General features: G+C 35.6%; 2 protein-coding genes and 1 pseudogene across 5 annotated transcripts; all 3 read left to right on the top strand.

The window, feature by feature from the left end:
* Positions 1 to 2361: 2361 nt before the first annotated feature.
* On the top strand, positions 2362 to 4347 carry LOC116002827 (IRK-interacting protein). The gene is made up of 2 exons (XM_031242992.1): positions 2362 to 2684; positions 2763 to 4347. The coding sequence occupies exons 1-2, from the start codon at positions 2634 to 2636 to the stop codon at positions 4155 to 4157; spliced, it is 1446 nt and encodes a 481-aa protein (XP_031098852.1). The 5' UTR covers positions 2362 to 2633; the 3' UTR covers positions 4158 to 4347.
* A 1946-nt stretch (positions 4348 to 6293) lies between these two features.
* LOC116001126 lies at positions 6294 to 7249 on the top strand (annotated as a pseudogene).
* A 7526-nt stretch (positions 7250 to 14775) lies between these two features.
* On the top strand, positions 14776 to 17791 carry LOC116001634 (G-type lectin S-receptor-like serine/threonine-protein kinase At4g27290). 4 transcript variants are annotated; one of them, XM_031241528.1, is made up of 6 exons: positions 14776 to 16122; positions 16201 to 16460; positions 16539 to 16749; positions 16991 to 17060; positions 17227 to 17314; positions 17400 to 17791. In XM_031241528.1, exons 1-6 carry the CDS (start codon positions 14841 to 14843, stop codon positions 17688 to 17690), a joined length of 2202 nt encoding a protein of 733 aa, XP_031097388.1. In that variant the 5' UTR covers positions 14776 to 14840; the 3' UTR covers positions 17691 to 17791. The 4 variants fall into 4 exon arrangements, with proteins under 4 accessions (XP_031097388.1, XP_031097387.1, XP_031097386.1 ...); XM_031241527.1 differs by having other exon boundaries at positions 17164 to 17314; XM_031241526.1 differs by having other exon boundaries at positions 16823 to 17060.
* Positions 17792 to 18122: the final 331 nt, after the last annotated feature.

The following is an 18122-nucleotide window of genomic DNA, read 5'->3' as shown; positions in this document are numbered from 1 at the left end:
ATCGAAGTTTTTAAAACTTTAACCATTAACTGAACCGAACTTTGTATTATCAAATTAATCGAATCAAAATTTTTTCCGGTTAATCGGTCGGTTAAACGATTAACGGAACTTTTTTAAGCTAAAATTTTAAATTCTTAAAATAATACCTATAATAATAAATTGAATTAAAATAATATATATAATAATAAATCGAATTAAAATCCTTAAGAAAATAAGCAAAAACAATAACATAACAACACTAAAAAATTATAGGGATTTTACATATTAGATTATATGTGTGTGTGTGTGTGTAATTTTGGTTAACTGAAGTTTCAAACCAAATTAACCGTTAATAGAAATGTAAAAAACCTTTAACTATTAACCAAACCGAAAAAGTTCGATTAAAAAATGGTTAACTGACTTTTGTCGGTTAACCGAAAATTTATCGAAGTTTACACACCTCTAACCGAAATCCTAATGGCCTACAATCACAGGTCACCAACCGGTTTCTGAGCTATGCTTCAAAATAACATATTTATATATTTAATTGTAACTTTTAAAAGTATAAGGGCCTAATTAAGTTTTAATTTTTTTGCTTAAAATTCAGGAGTTTATTTAACCTTTTTTTTCTTTTATTTATGGTCAAGAAACCTACTTTGCACTTGACCATTGTTGCTTCTCTTCATCCCACAACTCTCCGTCCTAACTAGTAAGTAGTAACTAACATCTAACTCCGATCCTAACACTGTTCAAAAAAAAAAAACATCTAACTCCTAACGCACAACAGCACTGCAACCTACCAAATGACAAATGTGAAATGTCACGTCTCTCAAAACTTGTGTATATTGCGATAGATAATGCCTTTCCCTTTACTGCCTACATTTACCCCATCTTAAATTTTGACTTTGAAAAGTTTTATGGTGGTGAAAAGTATTCCACAGAAAAAGATACCTTCAACGAGATTACAATATGTAGGGTACTGATTTCTTAACTTTTTTTTTTTTAATACTACTAACTCTATTACAACGCAGTATCTGTTCATAACTACTTTCTCAACTTATTGAAGCAAAAGAGTCAGTATTGCCTCCACTGAGACTCGAACCCACCACCTCCTGTATAAAGGGAAGGGTTTGATTATTAACTTCTTTTTAAATTCAATTAATTATAAAATTACTCAAATCTGTCTTAGCAGTTTGAACGGAATAGAATGGTCACACACACGTTTAAAACTACTTGCAGCAATCCTGAATTCGTTTCGAAATCTACTTAATGTATTTTAAATTAAGTTAAATATTTTTATCTAATACATAAGTTAATGTAACACATAATTGATTTTACAAATTTATTTAATACAATATTAAGTTTTCATAAGAATTCATAAAAGTATAATACAACAAAATTAATAATGTATAAATCTATTATATGTACACAAATATATATATATATATACACACACACTCCACGTACTGATCCTATCTAATTCGTGATGGGTATTCTTTTCTCTGCCCAAATCCATATCGAACCTAATTAGACACTATCTAAACTTGTTCTATAAGGGTTCAGTCCAAAATATCTGACTCCTTGACATCCCTACCTTCAGCCACTAGTGTAAATATTTAGTGAAAAATATTTTTGGTATATTAGTAAAAATTCTTACTTAACAAATTAATTAATGATTAATTTTTAAAAAATAGAGAAAAAAGCCTTTATTAACTAATAATCAATACACAATACAATTGAAACTAAATAAATAACTACAAGTTATGTGACATGAATCACATGATTCATCCCATATTTTGTTTTTGCTAGTGAATCACTGAAAATCATTGTCACATCCATTATGGATTTCTGGATGGTAAGTGAATCCGTTGCAAGATTTTGGTGCATTTAATGAAAATCCACTTATAGTAAAAATGTTATGTTTAGAAAGTAAAAAATTTAATGTAGATTTGTTCTATTCTTAACGTTACATTGAGACTAATTATACTTATATTGTCTAAAATTTTAAATGTAATAATACATGCTCTTATGAGTTTTTAGTTAATATTTGAATTGAAACATTTGTTGACAAGGTAGAAATTATTATTTTTTAAATGAGAATTAAATTTTCAATGGTACTTAGTGCTCCATATATGGGTAATGGTAGGTGAATCACTTGCAAGATTTTGGTGTACTAAAAAAAAGGAAATATTTATAATTTAGTATTCCGTATGAACTAAACCAACTTTAACCTTTACAAAATTTATGTCTAAAAAATTACGTACATTGTTTGTTAAGAGAAATCGTGGCGTAGTACTAAGGGGGGTACAATGCACGAACCAATAAAACCCCGCGTGAGTCCTACGCGCCAACATGGTTCCCGAGTCTGACCTTTTAGATTCTTGCGCTTTAAAGCCGAGAAGAGAGGGGCTAGATGAAGCTGGAAAAAAAATTGCTTCAGAAACCTGCAAAAATCCAGCTCTGTGAATTCCTCCAAAGCCATGATTACAAGCCGACGAAAAGCACCAACCTTAAAGACAACGATAGACAACGATGAGAGAGAGACAGAGAGACATTAATACCACATTGAACATTCAGAGATAAAATTGAGTTTAATTTCAAGAATTCAAGATTGTGGATAATAAAAAGCTCCCCTGTTCTTCAAAGCAGTTTCAATGGCTACTTCGTCTTCCTCCAAGCTCCCCCTTTCCCCTCTCTTCACCCCTGTAAGTATTTGCGTGTGTGGATTCATAACTTGCTGCTAAAAAAATCGTTTTCTGAATTTTTTTTTTTGGGGGATACAGATTGAAGAAGGTAATGAAGAAGATGAGTATTCGCAGGGGAGGAGCAGTAGTAGGGCGGAGAGTACTCCGAGCGAGTATAAGCACCGTCCGACGCCGCTTCATCGGTGTTCGGAGAAGAGAGGGTCGAAGAAACGGTCGGAGAGTGTGGGCGGCGATGAGGATAGCCGCGGCGGCGTGGTGTGCAATAAGTGCCGGCCGAGTAATCGGGAGAGAATCTCGGTGGTTCCGTTAGACAACAACAACGGCCACGGGTTGAACCGGAATTCCCTGGCGAGTCCCAACGGTATTTTCAAGTCTATTTTTTCGGGTCTGGTGAAGAAGAGCCCCAGTACTAGGCTGTCGGAGGACGGGTCGTCTAGGGAGGAGCAGTGGAAGATTGCGGTGGCGGAGCTCTCGCACAAGCTTATTCAGGCCACCCGGAAGAGAGACGAGGCCGTTCTAGAAGCTTCCAGATTGAAATACTCCATGGCTGAGCTTGAGAGGAAACTCAACAAACTCGAAGTTTACTGCCACAATTTGAAATCCGGGCTTGAAGTTTGCACCAACAACAATAACAACAATAATAATAATTCTCAACACGTCAATTTCCAGTGCATTAAAGTCGGCGATCAAGAGCGGGTAATCCAGCACTTCTTGGTAGCCGTCTCCGACGCCCGCTCATCCATTCGCCTTCTCAGCCGATCGCTCACTCTTCAGCTCCGCCAAATCGGCGCCGGAAAAATCCACGACCGAATATCTCAGCTCCTACAACCCTACGACATCAAAATCTCGCCGTCCAGAAACTCCCGGGGCGGCCTTCTGTACCTAGAGGCGCTGATGAGCAGAGCCTTCTTCGAAGACTTCGAGACCGTCGGGTTCCAGAAGAGCTCCTGTAACCCGGTTCTGAACCCACTGGACCGGTGCGCCGCCAACTTCGCCGCGTTCGACCGCCTGCAAGGGCTCAAATGGGAGGAGGTGTTGAGCAAAGGAACCCGGTTTTTCTCTGAAGATTTCAGCAAGTTTTGCGACCGGAAAATGAGCGAGATTGTGGCCATGTTAAGCTGGAACCGGGCCTGGCCGGAGCCGCTCTTGCAAGCCTTCTTCAACGCTTCCAAGGCGGTCTGGCTGGTCCACCTCCTCGCCAACTCGGTCCACCCCGGTCTACCCATATTCAGAGTCGACAACAAATCCCGGTTCGACCCGGTTTACATGGAGGACAAGGGCGGAGACCGGGCTCGGAAACTGGTCCCAACCATGGTCCGGATCATGGTCACCCCAGGTTTCTACATCTACGACAATGTCGTCAAGTGCAAGGTCCTCTGCAGGTACAACAACAGCAGCAGCGGGTGCAATCTTGACGCAGGAGCAGCAGCAAACGACAATAACAACATTGTCTTAACACCGTCACCCACGTAGAAACAACAAACGCAGCATCCTTAATCCTAGTAATTACGGTACTTAATTAGTCAAATATTATTATGTGACAAAGGGTAGAAATTTGGAGTTTAGTTGTTTGTTGTAACACAGGGCATTGCCATCGGATTACTCAATACTCATCCCATTCCCCCTTGCAAGATTTAGTCAATGGTGATTTCCTTTTCAGTCTTTTTGTTGTTTTCCTCCCTGCGTTCCTAAACCAGACAAAAACCCCAAACTCTCCCCCATGGAATCTCATGATTATGTGCACACCAGAGAGATGGCAGCGCTGTTTTCTAAGCTCTGTCCCCTTTTGGGGCTTCTGCTGGCCAATTGTCCCAAGTGGTTTTCGATGATGTTTGGGTGTTGACATTGGAGATTTCTTCATTGTTGTGTTGCTTTCTTGACCAGGTGGCGGTAGTGAAGGAAGGGTGGCTGGCTGGCTGGTGCACCGTGCACCTAATCCTTGGTTTCGCCCTCCGGCAGGTTGTGCTTGTTTTCTTCTTAATTTGGGTTAACACGTAGTGCTATTTAATTTGCAGCTGTCCACAATTAACCAATTAGGAAGTAGATAATTTAATTTCAACTTTTCAAGCTTCTTAGGCCATTGTTGTTCATGGTTTACACAAATTAAACCTTAGGTTATAGAAGTTGCCGGACTAATCCTCCTTTGCATCGAACTCGCTCAATTAAGGAACATAGTGTGTTTTGAACTCTCGACCTCTCTTAATAGATGAGAATGTACGGTCATTTACGTCTATCAAGCTGGTTAAATTGTTCTCTTTTTGAGTATTGACAAACACATTGAGGGTGTTTGGTTATTGGCTTATCAGCCAAAAATTGGTTGATTTGACCATTTTCAACTGTTTGACTTAGTCAATAAGCTGAAATGAGTGTTTGGTTAATGACTTTTTCTTGATTCATCCTAATAAGCTAATTTTTGAAACGCTGAGTGAAGCAGCGTTTTTGGATGGATGATTGCAATTAATTTCTAAAAGACAAATTACCCATCATTCTTCTTCTTTTCTCGACTTCTCTCCTTTCACTGGCAGCCTTCTTCTTTTCTCTCCTTCAACCCCTCTCACATGGACAACACTCAAGAACACACACTCTAAACTCACAAATTAAAAGTAAATAATAAATAGAAAAAATTATCAAATTATCACAAAAGTCTTCATCCTCAACATTTTGAACACACAACAAATACACAAACTATATTTTTTATTTCACAAATTAAAAGAAAAAAAAAACAAAAACAATGAAAAAGCCTAACCAAATTGATCATCTTCATCCTTGCTATATTGATTCTCGCCCTTCTTCCTCCCCATTGCTTCTTGCCTTTGATTCTCGCTCATTTTTTCTTCACTTCTTCTCACTATTTCTTCTCTGATTTGGGGAGAGGATTTAGGGATTTGATTTGATTTGGGCTTTGGCTTGTGGGTTATTCATTTAATAATAATAAATTTTCAATAAAATCATTTTAGAATTTAAAATTTTAAAATTAATAATATTAAATAAATAAATAATACATTTATGTCTCTAGAAATAGTGTAATTGGTGACCAAAATTTTATAAGCATTTATCCTTAAGAGTTTATACCCTTATTATAGTTAAAACTTAAAATAACTTATACCCTTAAAGGCCATTTTACATGCAATCAGCTAATAATAAACAGCTAATTTACCAAACACTTTTTTTATAACTAGCTAATAAAATCAACTAGTCAAACCAGCTAACACAATAAGCTATTAAATACCAGCTAAACCAATCAGCTATTAGCTAACAGCTATTTACCAAGCACTCCCATTATAATGTTGGGTATTTTGTAATTAGAACATTATTCCTGTTCTTTTAAAATGATAAAAAGATGTCAATATGAAAAACATTCAAAATTGAAAAAGTTAGAGATTGATTATGAGTTCAAATTTTTCTAGATGTGGGCCAAAAGCATTGTTGGGATGGAGCAACCTAGAATATAGCATAAAAGCTCTCTTTCGTGCGCATTTTTTCTGTAACAAATTTTACATTTAATTATCTAGTAATATGCCCTAGCCTTATATAAAAAAACCATCACTAGACATATAGACATATAAGTAATTATGACTTATCAGAGTTAACTGTTTTGACCCCTCGACTATGGCGAAAATATCAAATTGGTCATCGACTTTCATTTTCGGCCGATTAAATCCTCAAGTATTGATTTTTTGTCCGATTTGATCCTCCGTCTGTTGGGATGTTAAGTGGCCGTCTACTTTGAGGGCATAATAGTCCTTTCAGTTAAGACTTTGAGGGCGTTAGAGTCCTTTCACCCGCTTTTCTCCCATTCACCGGCGTATGCATCATTTGCCATTCTTTGCCCTCAAAGTTTCAAAGCGGTGTAGCTTTGCAACAAACTCCTCACATTCTAGTCGCGCTCACCGCCGTCGACTCAAATCATCGTCTCGTCGACAATGAAGCTCTCTTTCTCCGGAGGCCTTAGGCTTCCGAAGTTCACCGTTAGGGCCCCTCCAAACAACACTCTCGTCATGGCAGCCGGGGCGGGGTGCTTGGTGCTAAAATAGTTTACTCGCCTGCAGAAAGCTACGCCGTCGCGCTCTGCGACGCCTCCAAGCAAGTCGAATGAAACTCTGGAGAAAACCTCGGCTGACTTGAAGAAGATCGAGAAAGTCTTCACAGAGGAATCAGTGTTCGATTTCTTCGCTAACCCTATCATGAGCGATGAGAAGAAGCAGAAGTTAGTTGCCGAGATCGCCAAGTCGTCTGAGCTCCAGCCGCACGTGGTTAACTTTCTCAACATCCTCGTGGACATGGACCACATAGAGTTGATCAAGGACATCGTGCAAGAGTTCGAGATGGTGTACAACAAAAGCACAGACACGGAGCTAGCCGTCGTCACTTCGGTGGTGAAGCTAGAGTCGCAGCATCTGCCTTAGATTGCAAAAGGCGTTCAGTGCCTAACCGGAGCGAAGAATGTTCGAATCAAGATCGTGCTCGACTCCTTCGGGTCCAAAATGATCGATATGAGTGTAAAGAAGCAACTTGATGATATTGCTGCACAGCTTAATATCGGAGACCTTCAGTTGGTCGTATAGTGAACTTTTCCTTATCTTTTTTTTTTATTGAGTACTACTGACTCTATTACAGAACGCACCCCCTTCCACATGGGGGTGCAATCGGGTGCCACTAGACCACAAAGTCATTGTATTATGCCCTCAAAATAGACGACCATTTAACACTCCAACAGACAGAAGATCAAATCGGACAAAAAATTAATACTTGAGGATTTAATCGGCCAAAAATGAAAGTTGAGGACTAATTTGGTACTTTCGCCATAGTCGAGGGACCAAAACGGTAATTAACTCTAATTATGAAATAGAAAATTTTTTGAGTACTATTGACCCTGTTAGAGGAAGGATCTATCCACATAACCCAACAACAAGTCAATATTGCCTCAGTCTTGAACCCATGACCTCCCACTTGGAAAAATTACTTCATGCCACTTGACAACAAGGTTTTTGACAACTTTTGGCTCTTTAATTATTTTACTTTTGAAAATTTATCCCTGTCAATTGCTTTGAATAGATTTAGTCCTTTAATTGTTTATAATATGTCACATTTAGTCCATGATATTATATAATTAGAAATTTTGTTAATAATTTTTTTTTCTTGAGGTTATATTTGTTAATTCTTTTTTTTTTTTGGAAACGGGAGGAGGGAGGGGAACCAAAAAACACAACGAGGCAGCAACCAAGTGTCCAACAAATCAAAGCACTGCGTACAAAGACCAATTTGGTCAAAATCAACCCGGTTTCTACATCCTGTGGGTGGGGGTGGGCCGGTGGGGGGCTCGTCAAACTCAATCCAGTCAGTCTCCTCAAAAAGCACAAGCTTAGCCAGCCCATCCGCCACCTGATTCTGTTCGTGATACACGCGCACAATTATTCCCGCTCCCTCTTGAATGATCTTCTTTATGAAGTGATCGAAATTAGCAGCTTGCCCATTACTAGCCAAGAAGTTGGCATTCATGGATTTGGCAATGTACCTCCTCACAATCGATTTGGATTTCACAATCTCCGTATCCCTTACAAATCTATTATATCATTTTACACCCGAGATTGACCTAACTTTTGACCCAAAATTATAACTCGAAGTTTTAAATCGCAAAATGATCAAATTACCCTTCCTAGCCGTGTAGAACTCTCCACCTAGGGTTTTGTTCCCTATTTAAACACCACTATTCACTCTTTGTCTCTTCAATCCATCCCTTGTTCTTCCTCACAAACACTCTCTAGGAAACTCTCATTCAACACAAAGGAGACAACCATAATAAGCTTTCCTCTTCCTCTTCTCTTCTCTTTCATATCTCCCCTTCATCTTCTTTCTTTTTTTCCTGATCTCTTTAACTGTTATGAATGTGTGTATGTGCTTGTGTATGACAATGGTGTTGTATATGTTGATCTAGACATGTAGGAGGTGAAGGAAGTGGGCATCATTGAAGGTTAGAGGAGGGATTTGTGCTAATTTTGCCTGCCACCCACGACCATGTTAGTCCCGCGGAACTATAGTCACCAAACTCCTAGTTATGTTAGTCCTGCAGAACTATAGTCACGAAACTCCTAGTTTTGTGACGTGTTCTATGGTGGCTCACTGGTGCGAGCTTGAATTTTGTTGATGTTAGTCCTGCGAAACTATAGTCACGAAACTCATTGGTGCGGGCTTGAACTTTCTTGTGAAAGGCAACCCCATGGCCATTTTTCCCTTTTAATTCCGTTTATGTGTATATATATATATATATATATATATATATATATATATATATATATATATATATATATATANTATATATATATATATATATATATATATATATATATATATATATATATATATATATATATAAATACATATCATACACACACACACACACATATATAGTGGTTGTGCGGTGAATTTAGGTGCGTGATTTTCCTTCTTAAGGTGCGTGGTTTTTCCTCTTAAGGTGCGTTGTTTTCCTTCTTAAGGTGCGTGATATGTATGTTGGCGATGAACCAGTCGAATTTACACAAAATAATATATATATATATATATATATATATATATATATATATATATATATATATATCATTCGAATCACAACATATATATAATCAAAGTATATACAACATAAATACACTCCCACATGGATGATGGGAGTGGGTTCGAGCCTCAGTGAAGGAAACTGTTGACTCTTTGTGCTTCAGTAAGTTGAGAAAGTAGCTATGAACAGATACTATATTGTAACGGAGTCAGTAGTACTCAAAAAAAAAAAAAAACTCACCACATACTTTGAATTGATATGAAATCAAAACAAAATATATATACGAAATATACAACTTAATCCCACGTACGAAAGTGAAACGATCGACCAGAGACTCCTTCGAAAGGTCACTTAAGTTACGTGCAGAAGGTCACTGCGTGCAAGAGATCACTCTAAGTCGCGAGCGAGAGCTAAGCCTCGTCCGCGAGACATGAACATCTTCTAGTCGCGGAACGTGGGCAATTTCCACACCGTGAGACATAACCTTTCCCACAAAACTTAACTTCGTACAACCCTCCAACCTCAGCTACGTTGAATTTTCATTTCAACATGCTAGGTCCTTTATTTAACCTTCATAGAAATACATCCTCAAAAATAATGAATTTCTTGATTCAATTTATCGTGTTCTTATGTATGTCCAGAAGATAGGACTTCATGTACAAAGAACTAATAAACACATTTGGCAAGCCACCCCCACATTTCAAGTATTAGTATGATAGTTCCTACCTATCCACAACTCGTAAGAAGTCTTATCGAGTTTCTTGCGGGGAACCTTATTTAAAAGGCACTTGCTTGTCCAAAGTATTACTTTACCCCAAATACTTTGAGGTAGGCCCGAATTTTATCAATATCTTGATATTCATGTTCGGCAACATCGTTCAATTGAGGTGAACACCGTGCCATACGCTCGAGTATGATATCAATGCTTGCGCAGAAATCACCAATAGGTGTTTCATATTCACCACATCGATCACTTTTTTAACTACATTAATTCCATAATTAATTTGATTTTCTACTTTATTCTTATAAAGAATAAATATTTGCTACAAATTAACACATCTCGTAGGTGCACACAAATTAGCACTTACGAATCCATTCGAAATTGACCGAAGGCCAAAGCACGAATCGGTGCATTATCAACATTTAGCACCTTTTGAACAAGCAGACACCTTAAGAGAGGTGCTAGCTTTAAGCACATTTAGGTGCTATCAAACATATGATCTTAACAGCCATATTAACCAAACAAGCACTACAATTAGTGCTATAATATTCGGACGTTAAGCATTCACTCAAGCACTACTACAATGCCTTAATTAGCACTTAGTGCTAAATTAAATTGCATTTCCGTTAGTGCTCCAATAGCACTTAAGCTCAAGCTTAACGATTGAATGACCCAACATTTCATCATTTGTCTTAAATTAAATTTCATACTAGTATAATTTGAAATTTTTGATCAAGTTAATTTTAACACAATTAACAACATCAAATCAACCAAATTTTCCAACTAGTTGAATCAAACTTATATATTCGTATTAGGAATATTCTTAAAATATTCAATGCACTTGAGCTGTGACACTCATGATTATATAGCTATCGCAATTTTGACAAATTTATTCTTGAAATCCTTATCGTTCTACATGAACTAGAACCGAAGTCCTTTACAGAATTTCAACATGCAACACAATTGTTACATTTCGTTTCGGTTATTAAGTCATTTTAGCATTTTCCAAATAATGCTACGTATGCACAAAGCATCCATATTGAATCTTTTCATACATTTAACATTATTTTATCAAATAATTCATATGTACCAAGATTCAATTAACACAATGGAACAATTATATCGTTATTCGATAATAAAAATATGAGTTAATTCCATTTTTTGCCCTAGATTTATAGGTGACAGTCCATTTTTATCAGAATTCCTCATTTGGTCTTGGTATTATTGCGGCATGACTATTTTTGGTCTTCCATCAACAAAATCATTGAAATGCAGTTAAATACAAGGGTATATTTGATATTTTTTTTATACAAAGTAGGTTGACCCGCTATATTTTTTTATGTTTATTTATTTGAAAAAAATTCAAAATTGAAGATCGGAATGCCTTTGTATTTTACGAAATTTAAACTATTTTGTTGATAGAGGACAAAAAATGGTCATGCCACAATAATACTAGGACCAAAAGTTGATGTTTTGAAAAAAAAGGACTAAAAGTGGACCGCCACCTATAAATCTATGACAAAAAATGGAATTAACTCTAAAAATATATTACAAGAATACTACAACAAATTTATTTAAAAAATAAATAAATAAGAAAATACATTGGAAACAAATTTCCTTATTCCTATCTTGTAGTGATCCTTCAAACCCGTGTGCCATGTTCCATTGTTCAGCCGTCCACACCCACAGGGTGGTATCTATACTATCTGCACATGGGGTATACCCATTAAAGAAGTTAGGTTGTGACCTTACTCGTCCAACCATCCACATTCTTTAACAATAGCGAAATTATCCTCAACCTTTTCACTAGGATGACGGTTCGCTTCAAAATGGCTTATCATCTTCTTTTAATAATCTTTTTGCAAACTAAGCTTCTGCTTGCCTCTTTTGATTATGCTTAAGTCGTTGTTCACACTACAATAATCCTCAGACCATGTAGTGATCACATAGCCACTGGATCTTTCTTGCCATTAGGCACCAACTGCGATCCACTTGATTTCTCATTGCCGATCCACTTGATTTCTCATTAGGCACCAACCGCGTGCCATTAACCACTGGTCTACCGGTTCGTGAACCAAAGTTCTCCGTAGCACCATCGCGTGATTTTTCAACTTCACTGGAAACATTATTTCCAACGTTGCCAACATTTACCAGATTAACAACATCCGAATGTGCACCACAAGCATCATTCACGGTTCCACCACTCGTGAAATTCATTGACTGATTCATGAAAAAATAATCGATTTTAAGATTATTGAGGATGAACCAGTTGAATTTACACAAAATTATTATTCTTATTATATATATATATATATATATATATATATATATATATTATTTTTCAAAATATATATATACACAGTAATATATATATCATTCGAATCACAACTACGTGACTCTTCCTAAACATGTAAGTGTTCCATTTTATATGTTTCCATTAATTCATTCTTTCTCGTCTAGAATATATATTCCATTTTTCTTTGTATGATTGTAAATACTATATAGGTATGGAAGCTTTATAGAGAAGGAAAATCAATTGCAATGGTTGATGAGCATATAGTTGGTTCATATGATGCAGTTCAAGTGCTAAGGTCTATCCATATCGGCCTTCTATGTGTGCAACAATCTCCAGAGGATAGACCAGCCATGTCCTTTGCAGTTCAAATGTTGTTAATGATTTTGCATTGCCTCAAGCTAAAGAGATCAGCTTCTTTTTTGCCAAGGAATATCCTTCGGGCACACATGCAAAAAGTTCCCTAAATGAAGCTATTATTACGACATTGAGTCCTCGTTGAATATATAATTTAGATTTATTTAAACTCAATATGGAAAAAAAAAACTTAGTAAAAGATATCTTAGTTATATCCTTTGATGCTTACAAATTTGAAATGTAGACATCAATAAGAAATGTGAATATTATTTTTGCATATGTGTATCGTGTCATTTAACAACTTGATTTTAATATAACACAAAGGAATTAACTTGAATTAAATTATTCTATCAATATGGTAACTCCCAAATACTATGTTTCCACACAAGGGTAATCTCTAACCAAGTTGATCAGGACAAAGTTTCAAGTTAAACTATCAATAGGAATATTCTAAATTGGTTACTCTGTGATTTTTTAATTTGTTGGTTTTCCTCACTTAAGACAAAGTCCAATAAAGTCATGTCAACACCATGGGGTGTATTCAATCAAGACTTTTAAATACTTTCAAATACTTTTAAAATGATGGATTTTAATTGACTTTTGTAGAGTTTTTGTAAACTTCCCTAGAATCTTTTAAATTTTTATTAACTTTGTAATAGTTTATAAATATCCGTACAACAAACATTTATAAACTTTTAAAAACATTTTCATATTAAAAAGTATACAAAAGTCATTAAAACTCTAAATTGAATACACCCTTACAAAAATTCCATAACTTCTATTAATATATTATTAATAATTGTCTTACAAAAATATACTTTTATAAATCATAAATAAATTAATGCATTGATAAAAATAAAAAATAAAAAATAAATAAGAATCTCTCAAAAATTCAACTTAATACAAATAAATAAATAAATAAAAATTTAAATTAAAAATTTTGCTACAACCAGTAGCAACATGCTGCTGGTTGCAGCAAGCTTCGCATAACAAATTTGTGTCTCACAGTAGCAGCAATAGCATCGGCTTGCTGCTGCGATCAACATTTTTTTTTTTTGCTGCGATCAGCAGCAAGAAATTCTTGCGGTGTTCGCAGCAAAAATATTTGTTCTAAACATCATCAAATAATATTTTTTCATAAGAAAGTATATGAATATTTATGAAAGATTTGAAGTGTACCTAAAATTGATAAAAAAGTTTGTCTGGTATAAATAGAGGAAAAAAAAGTTTGTAGAGAATCTTGAAAATTTTGGGGTTAAAGGGTTGGATTTCATCTATTTATATTAATGGAGAAAAAGTCTACAGAAATCCTATTTTGACAGAGTTTATGAAAGTTAATAACTTTTTGAATACCAGTAGACTTTTAAAAACTCTATAAAAGTCCTAATTGAATACTCGTATACTTTTAAAGAGTTTTGAAAAGTCTGAATCTAATACCGGTAGACTTTTAATGAGTTTTTAAAAGTCTAAATTGAATACCACCAAACTTTTAAAGTTGATAAAAGTCTATAAAAGTCAAGATTGAGTACACCCCCTTATTTTCTTATAAACAACTTAATTTGCACCTAATTAAATTTAAATGTTTAATGAGATATTGAGATCGATTCGTTTATTATATTTATATATTTTGTTTATTTGAAATTTTGAATATATACAAATAGCATTTCATCTTCAAAAATCATAACTGCAATCAATTATAAAAAAAATAAAAATTGGATACATCATAAATATAATATAAACTTTATTTATTAGCATAAATAAAAGTAAAAGTTAATTATAGGGATAATGGTCAAATAAACCCTCAAACTATATTTCATTGTGCAATTAGGCCCTTTAACTTCAAAAAGTTTCAATTAAGCCCTCATACTTGTTATATTTGAGCAAATAAACCCTCAAAGTTATTTATGACCTATAATAAAAGTCAAATATATTTGCGGCGAATCTCCGACACATTCCGTCAAAATATAAAAGAAAAATCAACCACCGGCTGGCGCCGGGTCGTGACAATTACAACGACCCAAAGATATATAGTTTGGTCGTTGTAGCAGGCCAATTTTATATAGTTTTAATTGGTCAACTTAGAACGACCCAAAGATATAAATGGGTGAATTGACAGCTTCACAGCTCTAGCTAACTAATTCAAGGGGATGGAAAGGTTGACCCACTTGGTTCTCTGATCTTCATTTTAGGCTACTGTATGTAGAAATTTCTGTACCACTCTCTCTTTCGGTAGCCATGGAACCTCTTTCGCTCATTTTGCTTTTGGCTTTCTTACTTTCAATACCAAATTTTTGCTTGGGAAGGGATTTAATTACTAAAACCCAATTCCTTAGAGACGGAAACACCATTGTTTCAGAGGGTGGAACCTTTGTAATGGGATTCTTTAGCACCACCAATTCCTTAAACCATTACATAGGTATATGGTACAGACAAGATCCAGTTAAGACAGTGGTTTGGGTTGCAAACAGAGATGCTCCACTTGCTGACACATCTTCAGCAGTCTTGAAGATCACCTTGGGAGGCCAACTTGCACTTCTTGGAGACAAGGGTCAGGCTGTTTGGTCTGCGAACACATCAAGATCGCTGCGAAATCCGGTTGCAGAGTTGCTAGATACTGGGAACCTTGTGGTTAGAGATGCAGATGATGATGAAAAGCTGCAGAATTTTCTGTGGCAAAGTTTTGATCATCCAACTGATCATTGGTTATCTGGAATGAAGTTAGGGTGGAATTTACAGACGGGTCATGAGGTATTTTTTACATCTTGGAAGGGTGAAAATGACCCATCTTCAGGCCAATATACACTGCACCTGGATCCTACTGGATACCCACAATATAGTCTTAAGAATAGAACAACTGAGATTTTTAGCTCAGGTCCATGGAATGGTTTGCGCTTTAGTGTAGCACCAATAGAACAGAGCAACACCAACGTGCCTTATGGACTGGTAAGAAATAAAAAGGAGGTTTATGTTTGGTATAATACCAGTATTTATTCGGGTTTACATAGATTTCTTCTTACAAGCAATGGTATTCTAAAATTATGGGTATGGGAAGATGACATCAAACAATGGGTGAGCTTTTATAGCGAACCGGCAAATATTTGTGGCACATATGGTTTATGTGGTGGAAATGGTGTCTGCAACATACATGAATATTATCATAGTTGCGGATGTCTGGCTAACTTTTTGCCTAATAATAATGCTACAGATAGATTGTCAGTAGGATGTCATAGGAGAAAACCTCTTAATTGCCATAATAATGGATCCTCATCAGATGGATTCCTCAAATATTCTAGTATCAAATTGCCAGATACAAAGCACTCTTGGTATAATGAATCTATGAGCCTTCAAGAGTGTGAACGACTTTGCTTGAGGAATTGCTCTTGTATGGCTTATTCCACTCTCAATATAAGTAATGGAGGAAATGGGTGTTTGATTTGGTATGATGATTTAGTTGATATGAGAATAATACCGGATGGGCAAGACATATACATCAGACAGGCTGCTAGTGAAATACCAGGTATAATAAATGTGTTTATACTCACTTTGAAAGCTTCATAGTAAAGTGTAAATAAGAAAGTCCTTTTTGGAACTACAGGGTTAACACCAGAACCACATCACTTAAACTCATTGGGGAGGAAAATAAAAATCCTTGTGCTTTGTTTGTCGATGCTGGTTGTAATAGTTCTTGTTGGGGTGTCTCTTTACTTGTATATTTGCAAATTAAAAAGGAAAGAACAAAAGTTGAAGCAAGAATTAGAGCTCCCACGTTTCGATTGGTCAACAATATCAAGAGCTACAAATAACTTCTCAGTGATGAACAAGTTAGGCCAAGGTGGATTTGGAGCTGTATACAAGGTAAAATATATTATATGCAACTTTAATTTCTGAGATGGGCATGTACATAATCTTATTTTATTTATTTTAATTGCCTAGGGTGCATTGGATGGGGGAGAAGAAATAGCTGTAAAGAGACTATCAAAGAATTCCACTCAAGGTCTTGAGGAATTCATGAATGAAGTCATTTGTATTGCCAAATTACAACATCGAAATCTTGTTAAGCTTTTGGGGTGCTGCATTAGCGGCGAAGAAAAGATGTTGATCTATGAATACATGCCTAACAAAAGTTTGGACTTCTTCATATTTGGTATGTTTACCTCGTCATCTATATCCAAATCATAGGAAATTATTAAAACAAAACTAACTTAAACATTTGGTAGATCAAACAAAGAAAAGGTTGCTTGATTGGCCAAAACGCTTCAACATAATTAATGGAGTTGCGCGAGGGTTATTATATCTCCATCAAGATTCTCGACTAAGAATAATTCATAGAGATCTAAAAACTAGTAATGTTTTGCTTGATGCTGATTTGAATCCAAAGATATCAGACTTTGGCTTGGCTAGGAGTATACTAGGAAATGCAACTGGAGATAACACAAAACGAGTTGCTGGAACATGGTAAGAATTTGGATTTCATCTTAAGATGTTCTACTAAACATGCATCTATGGCATATGTTTGTTTCATGTCATCTTCTCATTTTGTATCGCCAATACTATGTAGTGGGTATATGTCTCCAGAATATGCCGGACATGGAATCTTTTCTATTAAATCAGATGTGTTTAGCTTTGGTATTTCAGTACTTGAGATAGTCAGTGGTAGGAGAAATAGTGAGTTTATCAATGAAGATCAATACGTGGCTCTTCCCGAACATGTAAGTCTTACAATTTATCTATTAATTCAATCTTTCTTGTTGGAAATATTCCATTTTTCTTTGTATGATTTTAGATATTGTATAGGCATGGAAGCTTTATAGAGAAGGAAACTCAATTGCGCTGGTTGATGAGCATATAACTGGTTCATATGATGTAGTTCAAGTTCTAAGGTCAATCCATGTCGGCCTTCTATGTGTGCAACACTCTCCAGAGGATAGACCAGATATGTCATCTGTAGTTCATATGTTGGTTAATGATTTAGCATTACCTCAGGCTAAAGAGCCTGGCTTCTTTTTTGGCAAGGAATATTCTTCAGGGACACATGCAAAAGGTTCTCAAAATGAAGTTACAATTACGACATTAAATCCTCGTTGAATGTATAATTTAGATTTATTTTAGTTCCTTTGATATTAAAAGATATACTAGATTATATCCATTGATGCTTACTAGTTTGAAATGTAGACATCAATAAGAAATGTGAACGTTATTATGATAAGCTCTCATTCTTACAACTTTTATTTGCACAATTGATATCAAACTCATATCATTTCATGCTAATTGAAATTTAAGTGTTAAAAATTTATATAGTAATGGAGATAAATATTTCAGATGTGCTACCATGAAAACTTAAATAATATCTAGCCATGTGGTTTTATAAGTATTATTTAAAGTTTAGTAAGAGGTTATTTGATTGGGAAAGGAAAAGTTTGAACTCTCTTATTGCATAAGTTAAAATCAGCTCAGTTGGATGAGTTGATGAAGTCCGTTATTGCATAAGTTACAAATCAGTTGGATTGGTTGAGTTGA

Source organism: Ipomoea triloba, chromosome 13 (genome assembly GCF_003576645.1).
Source record: "Ipomoea triloba cultivar NCNSP0323 chromosome 13, ASM357664v1".
Classification (NCBI taxonomy): domain Eukaryota; kingdom Viridiplantae; phylum Streptophyta; class Magnoliopsida; order Solanales; family Convolvulaceae; genus Ipomoea; species Ipomoea triloba.
The sequence above is the reverse complement of the archived record's forward strand: the minus strand, read 5'-3'. Positions and strand labels throughout refer to the sequence as shown.